At 44.2% G+C, this 17439-nt stretch overlaps 1 protein-coding gene across 1 annotated transcript; it reads right to left on the reverse strand.

The window, feature by feature from the left end:
- Positions 1-251: 251 nt before the first annotated feature.
- LOC143100078 (zinc-binding protein A33-like) lies at positions 252-10844 on the reverse strand. Its single transcript, XM_076263018.1, has 7 exons — positions 10629-10844; positions 10043-10535; positions 9468-9563; positions 8646-8876; positions 2820-2842; positions 2614-2732; positions 252-1090 (listed from the first exon to the last, which is right to left on the reverse strand). The coding sequence occupies exons 2-7, from the start codon at positions 10439-10441 to the stop codon at positions 501-503; spliced, it is 1458 nt and encodes a 485-aa protein (XP_076119133.1). The 5' UTR covers positions 10442-10535; positions 10629-10844; the 3' UTR covers positions 252-500.
- Positions 10845-17439: the final 6595 nt, after the last annotated feature.

Consider the following 17439-nt stretch of genomic DNA (forward strand, 5'->3'; position numbering starts at 1 on the left):
TCAATGGCACAGTTGTCTGTGTTCAACATTAAATGCCACTGTGGTTGTAACATGTCGATAAGTTGATCGAACTCCGCACCCCGAATGGATCCAGAACTTTTTTCAACAAGGAAATGCAACGAGTTTGTATATTTTCTTAAAGACAAAATTGAAAAATAAGGGCTCTCAGCTCTGGTATTTCATTCTTTAAGTTTTTCCATTTATTTATTTATTTAAGTTTCAATAATTAAGTAAAAATAGCTTAACATCAACATAATCAACAAAAGACAAAAACTGAGTTATACTAACTAAACATTTTATGTAAGAATAGCTATAAGATTTTACAGTACATGTAATAATTCACTTGGTATATAAAGCGTACAAATGGTGAGCATATGTGTTGCATGAATCATATTGGAAATAGGAAATATACATCTCCCTATTACCCTATACAACTTGAAGGTAATGTAAATCACATCCCCTTTCTATCACTCTTCCTCAGATTGCATATATCCATCTGACTACATTTCTAAGAGCCTGAATACAGACAAAGCATGTCTGAAAAGTCCTGGTTCAGATAAGCTGTATCTGTGCTGCTCTACTTTTATGGAAGCTGGTAAGATCCTCAGAGGACACACACTATTAAAAAACGGAAACATTTTCTCAGTGAAAGTGTGTGTGAAAGTGTGTAGGTGTGTGTTATGATCAAGGTCAGAGAATGACAGCTTTCCTCTGTCCCAGTCCAGCTGCACTCTGATCCTCTGGAGTTTCTTCTGCACTGTGAGGCGAGTGGAAGTGCGTGCAGACCCGACTCGATATTCACCCTTTTCATATTGAAGACACCATAAACCAGGAATGGCCTGAAATTTGCCCTTCCTCTGGGAAGACTCTGCCATCACACCCACAATCCATCCTGTGTCCTCCCCAACCTCCACATCCCAGCAGTGAGTCCCTGAGTTAAAGCCCTCAGAGCCCAGGACACTGTGATAGTGATCAAATCTCTCTGGGTTATCAGGAAGCTGCTGCTCCTCATCGCCACGTCTCACACTGGTCAGATCCTCAGACAGGATGAGATTGGGTTTTGCAGTGTTGGGATCCAGAGTCACAGGAGCTGCAGAGAGAGGAGCAGGGAGTGCACATGTGTTTCTTTTTTCACCCTCAGTAAGAATGTGCAAACATTCTCATGTAAAACCATCCATGTTTCAGGATTGCAATAGTAATTCTACTACTTTCCTACATCTCCTGGCTAATACAGCAGATATTGTGTATTCAATGAGGAGGTCCATCCAGGTGTTTATTTTAGAGGTAGGCTCTTCCTACGACTGTAGCATGGAGGATGCTTTTGAGACCAAGGTCATTAAATGCCAACCACTCCTAAACAGCATTTCAGAACTATAATAGGTGCAGACTAGTTCTCATATTTGGCAGCCTATGACACACGCACAGGTTAGGCGTGAGAGGGCTGCAACAGCGTGGGATGGCCAAAAAGAGGGCTGAATGACTTACAACATGTGGTGTAGATGTTGTTACTGAAGAACTGAGTATCGTGTATATTGAGTGATAGTATGAAGACCTGTTGTATGCCACTGGGTCCATGGGTTTCTGTATGTAATCTACTGCATCTTTAATATTGTCCCTGCACCGTTTTTCATAAATGCATGGTTAAAGTGTGTGTGTGTGTGTGTGTGTGTGTGTGTGTGTGTGTGTGTGTGTGTGTGTGTGTGTGTTTGTGTGTGTGTGTGTGTGTGTGTGTGTGTGTGTATTTGAACAGGGGCGCCTGCAGGAATTAATGCTATGGTACGCACACCCATCAACCCCCCAAAAAAAAACAAAAAAAAAAAACACTCGTGAACAATATTGGTCCGTGCATTGGTCAGTCAGCAAAAAAGTAGCCTACATAGCATAACAACACCCACATGCAATAATACAACAACGACAACGTCTACAATGACCTATTCATTTGGACAACTTGATACAGCCCTATAGCTACAGGCTAAAGATAGCCTACCTTTAGTTTTGTTCTAGCGTAACGTGACGTCTGGCTTTAGTGCAGTCTAACGTTCTGACAAGCACACCGATTGCCTACCTTGTTCTTGTCCATCTGGAATAACTCCTAGCTTTGCTGCCTTCATCCTTTCTGTTTTCGTTGCTTAAAACTTGTGATATCCATGATGAGTATTGAGTTAATGAATTAGCTCAAAATTGTGTGCTGATAACTATATAGCCGAGTAAAACTTGAATTTCCCCTGGGGATCAATAAAGTATCTATCGATAGATAGATACTTTATTGATCCCCAGGGGAAATTCAAGTTTTACTCGGCTATCTATCACTATCTATCTATCTAAAAGAAAACAAGTAGCTTATTGCCTGCGTCCGTATTCTCTCTCCTGCTCAAACAAAATATGTGCACGTTCATTTTTATAACGTGTTCACTAACTTTACGTAATAGAAAATGGTAAATAGCCTGATGGCATGCAGCTAATGGGATACTGTGCATAGTTGGGAAGGTATGGTAGGCCAATTTGGTGTAAATACACACACACACAAGGGAAATTTTCTCTCGCTGTTGAGCCTCATGGTACGCACAGTGCGTACGGACGTACACCTGCAGGCGCGCCTGTATTTGAACATACTGTATTGGACAGTCTCCTGCATCTTTTCCCAGACTCTGAACTTCAAGTTGCCCAGGTGCTTTGCCACATTGATCAGAGCTCCTGAAACCCTCTCTGGATCCTGCAGTGTGCACTGGGCTCTGGAATAACATTCAGGAGTCAGTGCTGCTGTGGGTTTGGGTTTAGAACCACAGAGAAGAGAGAGAGACAGGAGGCAGATCACTCACCTTTTTGCTGTGCTATGATAGTTCTATGAAAATAAATACACCAAGTATTAATGCCTGCATATTGTCCCCATACACAAACATTATTGAAGGGTGCATCATAACTTTCTCAGGTGTTACGGCCATTGTAACACAGGGCAACTGAATTAAATAAAATTAAACTAAATTGAATCCATCTGTAACATCGGAGCTGCGCCCTCTGCCGCTGCTGTCACGGGGAGAGCAGTCACAGCGACCACGCCCCCTCCAGAGCCGACCGGGCTCACCGGAGTTTTAACACCTGCAAGTAATGAACTAATGAGCCGTAGACTATTTTAGAGACTCTCCTGGCTGGCCTCAGTGTGAGGTATTGTTTGCGACTCGTATAACGTACTAAGCCGTGATTCTATGTATTTGGATAAACCCGTGTATTGACCTAGATAGTTTTCCCGACTGTGATTTTCTGGATTCTGTATTTTTGGATTGACGCTTAGATTTTCTGAACAACCTGTGCATCTACTTGGACCGTGTATTCTGACCTGCCCTTTGGATCGTGTTTTGGACACTTTTGCCTATTTTTTCCCTGCCTGCCTGTGTTACCGAACTTGGACTGTATTGTATTGACTTACGTCTGTGGATCACCCCTTTGTACTGTCGCTATTAAAACTCCTTTGCTCCTCACACCTGGGTCCCTTCTGTAGTCATTACAGAATACCTCACCACCAATGACGGACCCAGCGGGAGTAAGTGCGGCCATGGATCGCCAGGAACGTACGCTGCAGGACTTGGTGGATGTGATGCGGAGATCGCTCTTGGCACCTCCTGGAGGAGGCGCAGGCCACCCGCCCGCTTTGGTCGCTGTGCCAGAGAGATATGATGGTGATCCAGAGAAGTGCAAGGGTTTCCTTATGCAGTGCTCCTTGTATCTGGCTCATTATCGTGAGCGATTCACCACTGAGCAAGATAAGATTCACTTTGTTCTCTCCCTCCTTTCTGGTCGCGCCCGGGAGTGGGCCACGGCGATGTGGAGTCAAAGTCATCCGATGCTGAGATCCGAGCAAGACTTCCATTCACGCTTCCGAGAGGTGTTCGATCATCCAGCTGCTGGCCGTGACATCGGCAGCCTCCTGTGTGAGCTGCGTCAGGGTCGGCGCACCGCAGCGGACTACGCGCTCCAGTTCCGCACTCTTTCATCTGGCAGCGGATGGAATGACGCCGCCTTGTTGACGCTATATCGCCGGGGCCTGAGTCCGGAACTTCAGGCGGAATTGGCCTGCAGGGGTGATAACAGAAACCTGGATTCGTATATCCGTATGTCCGTGGCGATTGACAATCTGCTGCGGGAGCGCCGCCCATCCCGAACCGTGACCTCTTCAACGACCCGGCCAATCCTGATGGCAGGCCACGTACGCCCTCCCGAATCGACCACCGACCCTGAGCCGATGCAACTTGGGCGCGCACCGCTGACTCGAGAGGAATGCCAGCGACGATTCCAACTCCGGCTGTGTCTCTACTGCGGCGCCTCCGGTCACATGCGTCTCTACTGCCCGGTCCGCCCACCTGATCGAGATGGCGATGCTGCAGCGGCAACGAGGGTGAGCGCAAGATTCCTCCACAATGTTTCTCAGAGACAACTCACTCTTCCAGCTAAGATTATTGTCACATCGATCTCTCTCTCTCTTCCAGCATTAATTGACTCCGGTGCGGCTGGAAACTTCATCGACGCAACGTTAGTGATGAAACTGGGAATCCCAATCCAATGCATAGAACCTCCACTCACGATTCACGCACTTGACGGCCAGCCTATGGGAACAGGGCAGATAACACACCAAACTATTCCATTACAGCTCATGGTTGGGGCCATCCACACAGAGCAGACACAATTATTAATCACCAATTCCCCCAATGATCGTTTAGTGTTAGGCCATCCCTGGCTTCAGCAACATAACCCTGTAATTTCCTGGAGGTCTGGCGAAATCATATCCTGGGGCACTGAGTGCTTTACAGCTTGTCTATCACTCCCCTGCCGTTCAACGTCAATCGAAAGTCCAGCCACTCTTAATTCTGAGGACGTGCCCTCTGTATACCAGGAGTTTGCGGATGTATTTTCTAAGATTAAAGCCACCAAATTGCCACCGCACCGTAAATGGGACTGTGCCATTGAGTTATTGCCGGGGGCCCCGTTGCCCCGAAGTCGAGTATACCCGTTAACAATCCCAGAAACAGAAGCTATGGAAGTGTACATCGACGAAGCTATGAGTCAGGGGTTCATTAGACCGTCCACCTCCCCTGCAGCTTCTGGGTTTTTTTTTGTGGAGAAAAAAGACGGCGGTCTAAGGCCCTGTATTGATTATCGGTCCCTTAACTCTAGTACGGTAAAATTCCGCTATCCGCTGCCTTTGATCCCCGCTGCCCTGGAACAGCTGCGCACGGCAACGATTTTCTCGAAATTGGACCTCCGTAGTGCATATAATTTGATTAGGATCAGACCCGGGGATGAATGGAAGACTGCATTCATCACCAATCGGGGACACTACGAATATTTAGTTATGCCATATGGGCTATCGAACGCTCCCAGTGTCTTCCAATCGTTCATGAATGAGATATTCAGAGACATGTTGGGTAAATTCATAGTTATTTATATTGATGACGTCATGATTTACTCACCTGATATACTTACGCATATCCGACATCTCCGCCAGGTGCTCCAACGCCTCCGGGACCACCAGCTGTTTGCCAAGGCTGAAAAATGCGAATTCCACAAGACCGATATCGCATTCCTTGGGTACGTGCTGGGACCCGATGGAGTGCGCATGGATGATCGATCGTAAGGTGGCAGCTGTGCAACAGTGGACTGTGCCGCGGACGATCAAGGCACTGCAACAGTTCTTGGGGTTCGCAAACTTCTACCGCCGGTTCGTGAGGAGCTTCAGCACAGTGGCGGCGCCGATGACTGCTCTGCTAGGGAAGGGAAAGAAGAGTTTGAAGTGGAACGTTGACGCACAGGGGGCCTTTGATCGCCTGAAGGAACTGTTTTGCTCGGCCCCGATCCTCAAACAGCCAGATCCATCCCATCCCTTTGTGGTAGAGGTAGACGCCTCTGAAGTAGGGGTGGGAGCCGTCCTATCGCAAAGGCACGGGACTCCAGCGAAATTGTTCCCCTGCGCATATTTTTCCCACAAATTATCCCCCGCGGAACAGAATTACGATGTAGGGAATAGGGAACTCCTTGCTATTAAACTGGCACTCGAAGAATGGCGACACTGGCTGGAGGGAGCCTCTCACCCGTTCGTTGTGCTCACTGATCATCGCAATCTAGAATACCTGAGGGAGGCGAGGAGATTGAACTCCAGACAAGCGCGATGGGCCTTGTTTTTCACTCGATTTAATTTTGTCGTGACGTACCGTCCAGGATCAAAGAATGGTAAGGCCGATGCTCTTTCTCGGAGATTTAATGCTGAACAATCACGCGACGCATCCGAGCCCATTCTGCGGCCTGCCTGCGTTGCCGCGCCTGTCCGATGGGAAATTGAAGATGCCATCTGCAACGCGCTACGAGCAGAACCGGCCCCAGACGACACCCCAGCCCGGAAGTCATACGTACCGGCAATCACTCGACCCCAGTTGATGCGATGGGTACACACCTCTCTTACGTCAGGACATCCCGGCATATCACGGACGATTGAGCTGGTCTCTCGGAAGTACTGGTGGCCTTCCTTACGTGAGGATGTGAAGGATTACGTGATGTCGTGCCCTGTGTGCGCCCAGTCTAAATCACCTCGCCAGTTACCCCAAGGTATGTTGGAACCTTTACCTATACCAAATCGCCCTTGGTCACACATTAGTGTAGACTTTATTACAGACCTACCGCTGTCTAATGGATTCAATACTGTTCTTGTAGTGATTGATCGTTTCTCAAAGATGTGCCGGCTCATTCCCCTCTCTGGTCTCCCGAATGCCGTCGTAATGGCTGAGTGTCTGTTTAACCATGTATTTCGCCTTTATGGAATTCCAGAGGACATTGTGTCGGACAGAGGGCCTCAATTCACCTCTCGCGTGTGGCGAGCCTTTTGTGAACGTCTCCAAGTGTCCATCAGTCTTACGTCGGGCTATCACCCACAAAGCAATGGGCAGACTGAGAGACTGAACCAGGAGATCGGGAGGTATCTCCGACAGTACTGTGGTCGCAACCAAAGTGACTGGAGCAGGTTTCTTAGTTGGGCGGAATATGCGCAAAATTCATTGTATCACACCTCGCTGCGACTAACCCCTTTCCAATGTGTGTTAGGTTATCAGCCCCCACTGTTTCCGTGGGAGACGTCACCTACGGATGTACCAGCCATTGATGACTGGTTCAAGCGGAGCAGCCAAGTCTGGGAATCTGCGAACACACATCTGGGGAGAGCTATCCGCTCGCAAAAACGCTTTGCCGACAGACGCCGCCGTCCCAACTTGAACCTTCAACCTGGGCAACGAGTGTGGTTATCAACAAGAGACATACGACTACGCCTTCCATGTCACAAGTTGAGTCCCCGCTACATAGGACCGTTTAAAATATTAAAGAAAATTAATCCTGTCTGTTATCGCCTACAGTTGCCGTCCAGATACCGGATCTCTCCCACCTTTCATGTGTCGCTACTTAAACCAGTGCACTACAGCCCCATGCACCCACCCGCCGAAGCTTCCGGTGCCCCGGCCCCGCTGGTGGTGGGTGGGGAACCTGCCTACTCCGTTCGGGCCATCCTGGACTCTAGAAGACGCGGGGGGCATCTAGAGTATCTGATTGACTGGGAGGGGTATGGGCCCGAAGAGCAGTCATGGGAACGGGCTCGAAACATCCTGGACCCTACGCTGACTGCAGAGTTTCATCAAACGCACCCAAGCCGACCTGCCCCTCGTTGCCGGGGTCGCCCCTCTAGCCAGAGGTCGTCGGGGGTCTCCCGTGGAGAGGGGGATACTGTAACATCGGAGCTGCGCCCTCTGCCGCTGCTGTCACGGGGAGAGCAGTCACAGCGACCACGCCCCCTCCAGAGCCGACCGGGCTCACCGGAGTTTTAACACCTGCAAGTAATGAACTAATGAGCCGTAGACTATTTTAGAGACTCTCCTGGCTGGCCTCAGTGTGAGGTATTGTTTGCGACTCGTATAACGTACTAAGCCGTGATTCTATGTATTTGGATAAACCCGTGTATTGACCTAGATAGTTTTCCCGACTGTGATTTTCTGGATTCTGTATTTTTGGATTGACGCTTAGATTTTCTGAACAACCTGTGCATCTACTTGGACCGTGTATTCTGACCTGCCCTTTGGATCGTGTTTTGGACACTTTTGCCTATTTTTTCCCTGCCTGCCTGTGTTACCGAACTTGGACTGTATTGTATTGACTTACGTCTGTGGATCACCCCTTTGTACTGTCGCTATTAAAACTCCTTTGCTCCTCGCACCTGGGTCCCTTCTGTAGTCATTACACCATCAATTCCATCCAATTTTATTTACATAAAATATGGTTATGTCTCAAGTCAAATCATTAGGTTACATTTAACTCTGGAACAGGTGAAATAGAGGCCATCCTGCCTATGACAAAGCCACAACTTAATTTTCAAAATGGGACAAACAAAAATAGAAAAGTAAAAAGAAACATCAAAAAGAAAATTAAACATGGGACGCAATAAATGTGGTTTTGCTCAGTTTTTACAATTAAAGGCAGCCCGAGCACCAGAGGAAAAGAAAATGTAGAAATTATAATGTGCCAAAAAACAAAAGCATCCGAAGGAACAAAAAGATAATATCCCAGGAAGCAGTTTCCTCCATGGAGTAATGCAGTCACAAGAAAACAAGACTGTATCTTACCTGCAGGAATGTGACATCATCAGCTCCCATCTGCTCTTCTATTGCTCTGATTGTGTCTGAAAGAGATGAGATCTCTCTGCCCATCTTCTCAACCTTCTCCTTCATCATCTGACTCTTCTGCTCCTCTTCCTCCCTCAGTGCAGCTATCCTGGCTGCCTCTTCATCTCGTAGGAACTGTTGAAGCTTCTCAAACTCCTCCTTGATCTGCTTCTCTGTGTGCTGGGCCTGAGTCTGAATTAACAGATAATAAACCATCATAAAGGTTCATCATTAAAGGTACAGTTGCTTCAGTTGCTTGTCTGGTGTAGCCTGCCTGTAACAGTATCCAAGGACTTTGCACTGACATTGGGCATGAAATGTGCACCAACCAAGTAATAGTGATTGAATCAAATCGGGGAAGAAATACTTAACAGTTGAAAGCATGATGACAATGACAAAAACACTGTATTTCGACGCTATTTGAATTAACAATGGCTTATTATTAATGTTGATTTCAGTAACCAACATAGCCTACTTAGTCAGTTAGTTTTGTTTAGCCTACTCATGATCAAGGTTGCTAAGGAAACATAAGAAAACTTATGCTATCAACCCACCATGCCATAAATGTTGTTGACATCATTGGAAATGGTAATAAAAAAAAATGTAACTTGTATTTGAAGTTTTTCAGGCCACAGTGTTGTCACATTATCTCAGATAAAAGCTATTAGAAATCTCTATTTTTTCTATCTCTTTTATTCTCTCTCTTGTGTGTTTGTAACTGTAGATCTGAAGCAACAACTAACACATGTAATCTTCATTCATGCCTATCAATCTATTCCTCACCTCAATGTGGGCTGCTGTTTGGTCACATTTGAGTTTAGCTTTTTCAAAGGCATTTAGTTTTGTTCTTAAAGCCTCCAGTTTGAGGTTGATGTCCTCCTGGAAGAAAACATTTGTTCACGTGTGTAGCTTTGTCAAAGGACCAATATGTCATTATGTACATGACTGCACAAGCTATGTAATTGTCCATAATTCGCCTTATTCAGCCGGCGGCCGGAACGAGGCTACAGGGTACACTTGCCATTGTCCAGCAGATGGTGGTGGTAATGCACTCCGTTTGCAAACTGCCAAAAAAACTCACTGAAGAAGAAGAACAGGCCAGCGAACCCTTCCTCCTTTTCAGTGAGCTTTTTTTTTGGCAGTTTGCAAACGGAATGCATTACCACCATCTGCTGGACTGAGTTGTAATGGCAAGTGTACCCTTTAGCCTCGTTCTGGCTGCCGGATGAATAAGGAGAATGAGATATGGAAAACACATATTCACATTTAGACCATTATCTAAATTATTACTTGAATATTAATTCATCATGACACATATGAGAACACTGAAACTCATCGCCACATGTGAATAGTCTTACCTTAACATCTTGTACAGCCTCACTGATGGGACTGAAGTTGTGGTGTTTGTGTGTTTTTGAGTCTCTGCACACCACACAAACAGGCTGTTTATCCTCCAGACAGAAGAGCTTGATTTTCTCACTGTGCAGACTGCAGAGCACCTCAGACCCTGCTGAAGCTCTCTTACCTCTCTCCTGTAAGTAGATCTCACACAGGTTCCTTAGAGCCAAGTTAGGGTGGGGGTCCTTTGATGACTTCATCCTGCAGATGGGACATTCCCTGGATCCTTTGCTCTCCCAGAACTTCTGCAGACAAACTTTACACACACTGTGACTACAAGTGAGGACGGCAGGGTCTTTGAAAATGTCACAGCACACAGGACAGCAGAAATCCTCCTCTGAAAATGATTTGGATGCCATTTTCTCTTCTCAAAAATGATCTTTGTTGTAGAGGCCGTCTCAAACTCAAGCTTCTTTCACATTCAAGTTTGGAGATTGAAAATGATGCCCGCTCCTGTATGGAAATAAATATATATACCTTAAAATGTTAAGTTTCAGCATCGACATGAATATATTGTTTGTGTTTGAATAGGAAAATGCTGCGTACCAAGCCACACGTCTCAACAGGGCTATAAGCTGCAAATGTAATGTGTCTCTCCACTGTACTTCCTCGTTGAGTTTGACTGAGGCAGAGGGAGGACACTGTATAACCTGTTCTGCAGCATTACTACACTTATTACACTTCTTTAAGGTTATAGAGAGAGAGACAGAGACAGAGAGAGAGAGAGAGAGAGAGAGAGAGAGACAGAGAGAGAGAGAGAGAGAGAGAGAGAGAGACAGAGAGAGACAGAGAGAGAGAGAGAGAGAGAGAGAGAGAGAGAGAAAGAGACAGAGAGAGACAGAGAGAGAGAGAGAGAGAGAGAGAGACAGAGAGAGAGAGAGAGAGAGAGAGAGAGAGATACCCTATCGGCCTGGGTCAATGAAAGCCGCTGCAGCAAGAAGAAAGTCAATGCGCAGAATACAGCGCTCGGGTATGAAAACTTGGTATCCGGCCACCTGGATCTCTGCCTCACACTGGCCGACCATAGGGGCACGCTCGCCCGTGATGGTAGTTAGAGGGACACTGGTGGGTTAGTACACGGTTCACCAACAAGCTGGGGTGGACTAGAGTGACAGTAGAGCCAGTGTCAATTAAAGCTCTTACTATCCAACAGTGTTGGTCATCTTACTGTAAAAAAGTAATAAGTTACAGTTACGAATTACTTCTCCTAAAAGGTAATTGAGTTAGTAACTCAGTTACTACATTGTAAAAGTAATTAGCTACTCAGCAAAGTAACTGTGACGTTATTATGACCGCCGCGCCGTTTAGTCAGATTTTCCGTCAAGGATTCCCGGGACACTGAAAGACCGGGGTACATGAAACTTGGTGGGAAAGAAATCCTCCTCTGAAAATGATTTGGATGCCATTTTCTCTTCTCAAAAATGATCTTTGTTGTAGAAGCCGTCTCAAACTCAAGCTTTCTTCACTTTCAAGTTTGAAGATCGAAAATGATGCCCGTTCCTGTATGGAAATAAATATATATACCTTAAAATGTTAAGTTTCAGCATCAACATGAATATATTGTTTGTGTTTGAATAGGAAAATGCTGCGTACCAAGCCACACGTCTCAACAGGGCTATAAGCTGCAAATGTAATGTGTTTCTCCACTGTACTTCCTCGTTGACTTTGACTGAGGTAGAGGGAGGACACTGAATAACCTGTTCTGCAGCATTACTACAGTTGTTCTCACTTCTGTAAGGTTATAGAGATAGAGAGAGAGACAGAGAGAGAGAGAGATACCCTATCCCATAGTAGTCCCTGCCCTAACCCTGTTTGGTGAAAGGTTTCAGTAAATGCTGTAATGTCCTACTTTTCCTCATCTCATGTATCGGAACGCTACCTATTACCACCAGCCCCCTATTTCTGCTCTCTTACGTGTATGTGTCACTTAATATCCATTTCTATACAAACCAAGACGGCGGATTCCTAAAGAAACGCAAGCACCCACACCATACAGTAGGTGTATCTAAATTAGCTATGTACCAAAAATACTGTGACTCAAAGAGCTGTAAACAGTGTTGTAAGGCTGCATGTACAAATCCGCTTGGAGCTCCAGTGGAATATTGATTTGCGATGAGAATTCTCAGTCTAACCGTTCATGTGCCGTGTTAAAGGGTGGAAATAGACGACCCACCAGGCCAGCACTAACCTCCGAGCGTGGTAAACAAAATCGTATATTTCAGGCAGTAAAAGCCCCGGTAAGAACCAAACCAGATTTTGTGCAAATCTACACACCTATGGCTACTGAAAAAATGTAAGGTTAATTTATTAAATGTTATTTTGAAGTATTAAAAAACATTTTTGTTTTAGAATTTGCGAACGAAAGGCGTGGTAATTGGAGGCGTTACGATATATACAAAACTAGATGTTTTACTAGATAAAATATGACCGCCGCCCAGTCCAGCACATTTTTTCCACAAAAAGAAATCACGCTGAAAGGCCTATATGATTCTAACTGTCTCACTAAATTGCATTATCCACACTCAATTCTCACTGGTATCTGCTAGACAACAAGTACCAAAACATGATTAGTTCATAGATTTCACATGTAAAATTAATTTTATACAACCCCACCTCCATCTTGCCTGTTCATAATTCTGAGAAATTCTTGATTGTTTGTGTTATGTTTATGTTATGCGTGTGGGTGTGTGTGTGTGTGAGTGTGTGTGTGTGTGTGTGTGTGTGCGTGCTTGTGTGTGCCTGCGGATGTGCCTGTGCATGCAAGCGTACATATGTCTACTGTGTGAGTATGTGTCATACGTATGATTACTGTGAATGTATATGTGTGTTTGTGTGTGTGTCTGTTTGTGCACATGTGTGCACATGAAATGGTTTAACATGACCTCTGGAGGCAAACACACGGAAAAAAAATGGTCATCCTAGGCCCTACAGTTCTCAAGATATTCACAGAGAACTGTGTCTGCCCTACCCTCCTTTTGGGGGGTCCAGTCCAGCGAGGGGGCTACAGATCAAAATGAAAAATGACGGTTCCATGCTATCCATGTGGGGGTACATGCCCACCAAGTTTTGTGTACCCCGGTCTTTCAGTGTCCCGGGAATCCTTGTTGGTGTACGTCACTAAATGTACACATAAATTATTTTATTGTAAGGCCCCCCATGAACGAAAGTACACAAAACTTGGCATGCATTCGGATGGTGTCATAATGATCCTACACTTTTAATTTCTTGCAGTTTTGACCTTTGCTTTTTAATTTTTAACTAGGTGGCGCTATACATGAAATAAGTGGTAATGGGAAGGGTTGACATGCCCCCTTAAGACCAACATACATAAAAAAGGTGGACCTCCTAGGCCCTACGGTTCTCGAGATATTCACAGAAAACGGTCTCCGTCCACCTACAGGCCAGTTGGTGTATAGTAACATAAATTCATTTATTGTGTGGCCCCCCATGAACGGAATTCCACAAAACTTGGCGTGCATACAGAGGGTGTCATAATGATCCTACACTTCCAATTTCGTGCAGTTTTGACTATGTTAGGTCACAGATACCTTCAATTATAACACCTCATTTTTACTTTTTTGTGTGTAACTAGGTGGCGCTATACATGAAATGAGTGGTTATGGAATGGGTTGACATGGCCCCTTGAGATCAACATACAAAAAAAAATGGTCCTCCTAAACCCTATGGTTCTCGAATTATTCACAGAAAACTGTGGCTGCCCTACCCTCCTTTCGGGGGGTCCAGTCCAGCGGGGGGGCTACAGATCAAAACGAAAAACGATGGTTCCATGCTATCCATGTGGTGTTACATGTCCACCAAGTTTCGTGTACCCCGGTCTTTCAGTGTCCCGGGAATCATTGACGGAAATTTGGGCATGCGAAAAAAAAAAAAAAAAAAAAAAATCTGACTGCGCGGCGGTCATAATAATGTAAAAGACATACTAAATATTAATGTAGCACCTTTGGCGTGTGTCTTTTCTATTCTGAAATCATCTGAATTATTTGGTCAATGAAAGCAGTGCTAAATGTAAGTATAAGTATATATACTCTTTTGATCCCGTGAGGGAAATTTGTCTCTGTACGTCTCACTTCCAATCATTTAGACTTTTAATGCACACAATTTAGGAATTGTGACAAACATTGAAACAGATACCCCTCCCCCCACCCTCCCACACACACACACACCCCAACCTACACATAATGAACTCAAAATTTAAATATGATTGTTCATCTATGGTAATGGGAGCTGTCTGAAGACCATATATAAGATATGATACGATATACACCAAGATTATGTTCTGACTCCTATCAATACCTATACCAATGTATTGTTATACTTTATTTTGTTTTCAGTGATTGCAGGTCCAGAGAAAGGTTGATGATTGGCACTGCTACAGAAGCTGGTAAGATCCTCAAATGATAGTATTTCAGAGAAATATTAAAGTACAGAAACACTCTCTCAGTGAAGGTGTGTGTGAGAGTGAGTATATGTGTGTTATGAACAGGGTCAGAGAATGACAGCTCCCCTCTGTCCCAGTCCAGCTGCACTCTGATCCTCTGGGCCCAGTTTAAAAAAAAAAAAAAAAATGTAATCTGGATCAAAATGATCCGGATTTGGAAATACCTGATCCATCTTACTTTTATGTTTTTATCCACCCAGAGCTTTACCAAAATGGCAAGCCAGTTTTGGGCCAAATGTGAGCCATAATAATTTAGCTATCTGGATAGCCGCTATACAAACTGGAACTAGGCTTACTACTAATTGTTTAAAACAATTTTCTTTCTTTATTTCCTCCTCGTCGTTCGTTCTGCTTCGTCTTGTCCTTTTTCTACCGTTATCTTCTCTCTCGCGAACCAAACCCAGTACCGACTCCCCTTAGGGCTGTGTGCTGGGGATTCATAACCATGACCATATCCATAACCATGCAGAATCCCCAGGGCCTTACCATGTAGAATCAAACAAGAACTAATTCTTTCTAGTCTGGCTATCTAAGCTCAATCTTTTGAGATTGCATATTAGTCTGGGGAGTCTGCTAGGCCTATTAGGTAGGACTGTACAGTCCTCAGTACACAGTACAGTACAGTACACTCCTCAGTCCTACTCGAAGCAGATATCGTTGTCTGACAGTCGAGTGGGTTAATGCACGTATTTCCAGAACAGGTCTGCAACTTTCAGGCAGTTTGAGTTCGAATCTAGGCAGGAGCAGAGCCTATTATAATGAGCGCATACGGGGAGTAAAACGACTGTTACGCGCTGTTACAACTGTAGGCTACAATGGTCGCAATACAGAAATATGCGCGTGTTAGTTTAGTTAGAGATTATTGTTATTATTATTATTTTACCTTACGTTACCTACACCAAAGCTGAATAAAATTGTGCAAGATCAAAGTAACCTAAGGTAGCCTATGGCTCTGATGGTCTGCGATTTTTGTTTTTAGATCATTTCAAACAAATCATTAGTCTAAAGTGACGGCATCACCTTTGATGGACATTTATTTCCTTTCGTCTATATTTGACGATGAGGGATTAACATGAATGTCTATCTGACGGACCCCCACGTCGGAAAACAACGCAGAAGGTACACTTTTCTCGTTGGAATTTGACGCCAAGAACCCTTGACCATGCGTCAGACCTTTGACGAGTAGGGAGTGAGACTGTGTTTCCTCAGAGCTTATTGCTTAATTTTGGTGGAAGGGCAGGGGGGTTAGCCTAGAAATCTAGACGCGCCCCTAGCGGCAGCAAATTACATTTGCTGCCAGGGCTAGTCTAGCAACTCTCCGTTGACTTGTGAGCTCTAGAAATCGAAACTAAATCTGGCATTGAAATCGTGTATAGAGTCGTTTGTTGGGCTTAACATAATGATTGATGGCAGAGTTGCAACGGTTTGGCTTGAATTCCCTGCTACTTGAAAACAAATATCCTATTGCGTCCTATTGCGTGGGAATTTGAAAGACAACTGATTATCCCGACCCTCGGACTGAGCACTGCGAACGGTGAGTGCCCAGACCCTACATTATAATGTGGGTCTGGCTCGCCAGGCTACAGGGGGGTAGCAACAGGACAACAGTACAGGGACTGACGGGTTCGATGGTAGGGCTAATGTTATGAGAATATTAAAATGCAGGATATTTTATGTGGAAATATTAGAATGGGAAGATAGCGGGGAAAAAGTTAAAATACGTAAGAAACCTGGAAAAATATGGGAGAATTGATAAACACGCGCACACACATTACGTATAATTGTCTAGTCAAGTCAAGTCAAATGTATTTATATAGCACATTTCAAAGCAATAGCATTGCACCAAAGTGCTTTACATAAAATAATAATAATAATAATAATAATAATAATAATAATAATAGTAATAATACATACATACATACATACATACATACATATAAACATATAAAATAAGGGAGAGGTGAGGGGGTCAGGGAGTGTTAAAACCTAGGGAGAAGAGGTAGGTCTTTAGGTTGGATTTAAAACTACTAATAGTGGGGCAGGATTTCACAACATCAGGAAGGCTATTCCAAAGCTGGGGAGCATAGACAGACAATCAAGCCTAGAGGAAATAAAGGCATGTATAAGGATTTCTAAATCACTGTAGGAGAGAAAAGACTTGAGCTTTGCTATTGTTTTAAGTTGGAAAAAACTTCCCTTGACAATGCTGTTGACTTGCTTATTAAATGTCAGAGAAGAGTCTATGAAAAGACCTAGGTTTAGTCTAGTGCACTTTATGGAGCCATGTCACTGTGTTTGCAGATTTTGATCAATCTTTGCCTGCCCATTTGCCTGATTGATTCATGGTCTGTGTATCATTCATTAATTTGTTTTTCCATTTAAAACAATCATATTTTTTTTTGTTTCCAAAACCAAAATGAAAAAAAAAGATAACGTGTTTTTTTTTTTTTTTTCCGATTTAGTACTCAAAGCAAAAATGGAAAAGTATGGTCTGTGTATGATTAGTTCATTTGATATTTAATTGAGAATATAAAATGAAAAAGTGACTTGTTATTGCATTATTTGTTTATAAATTATTTGTTTATACAAACAAACAAATAACACTTTGTTTTTCAGACTTTTCATTTTATGGTCAGATCAAAAGTAGAACATTTAAAAAACAGCCTCAGGGTGAAACTAATTTGGATATCTAATTTAGTTTAATAATTGAATATAACTGGCTAAAACAGCCAGGCAGCTACAGCGCTATACTCTAGGGGGGCATGTACATTAGCCCTCATGTTCATACCCGCAGAATGTATATATAGAATGTATACACGGACCCGGTTGGGTGTTGCACCTAGTGAATCAGCATGTTACAATACAGAAGGATGTGTAGACACTAATTACATTCAGAAT

This window comes from Alosa pseudoharengus, unplaced genomic scaffold, assembly GCF_046254945.1.
Source record: "Alosa pseudoharengus isolate Yale_2024_CS ecotype anadromous, Long Island Sound unplaced genomic scaffold, YU_APseudo_1.1 YU_APseudo_1.1_scf_3, whole genome shotgun sequence".
NCBI classification, from domain to species: Eukaryota; Metazoa; Chordata; class Actinopteri; order Clupeiformes; family Clupeidae; genus Alosa; species Alosa pseudoharengus.

Coding starts and splice junctions, on each gene's coding strand:
- LOC143100078 (XM_076263018.1), bottom strand. CDS start 10,441: ATGGCATCCAAATCATTTTCAGAGGAGGATTTCTGCTGTCCTGTGTGC. Junction 8,877..9,467: donor AAACAGCAGCCCACATTGAG/GTGAGGAATAGA, acceptor CTGTTAATTCAG/ACTCAGGCCCAGCACACAGA. Junction 2,733..2,819: donor TATCATAGCACAGCAAAAAG/GTGAGTGATCTG, acceptor ATGTTATTCCAG/AGCCCAGTGCACACTGCAGG.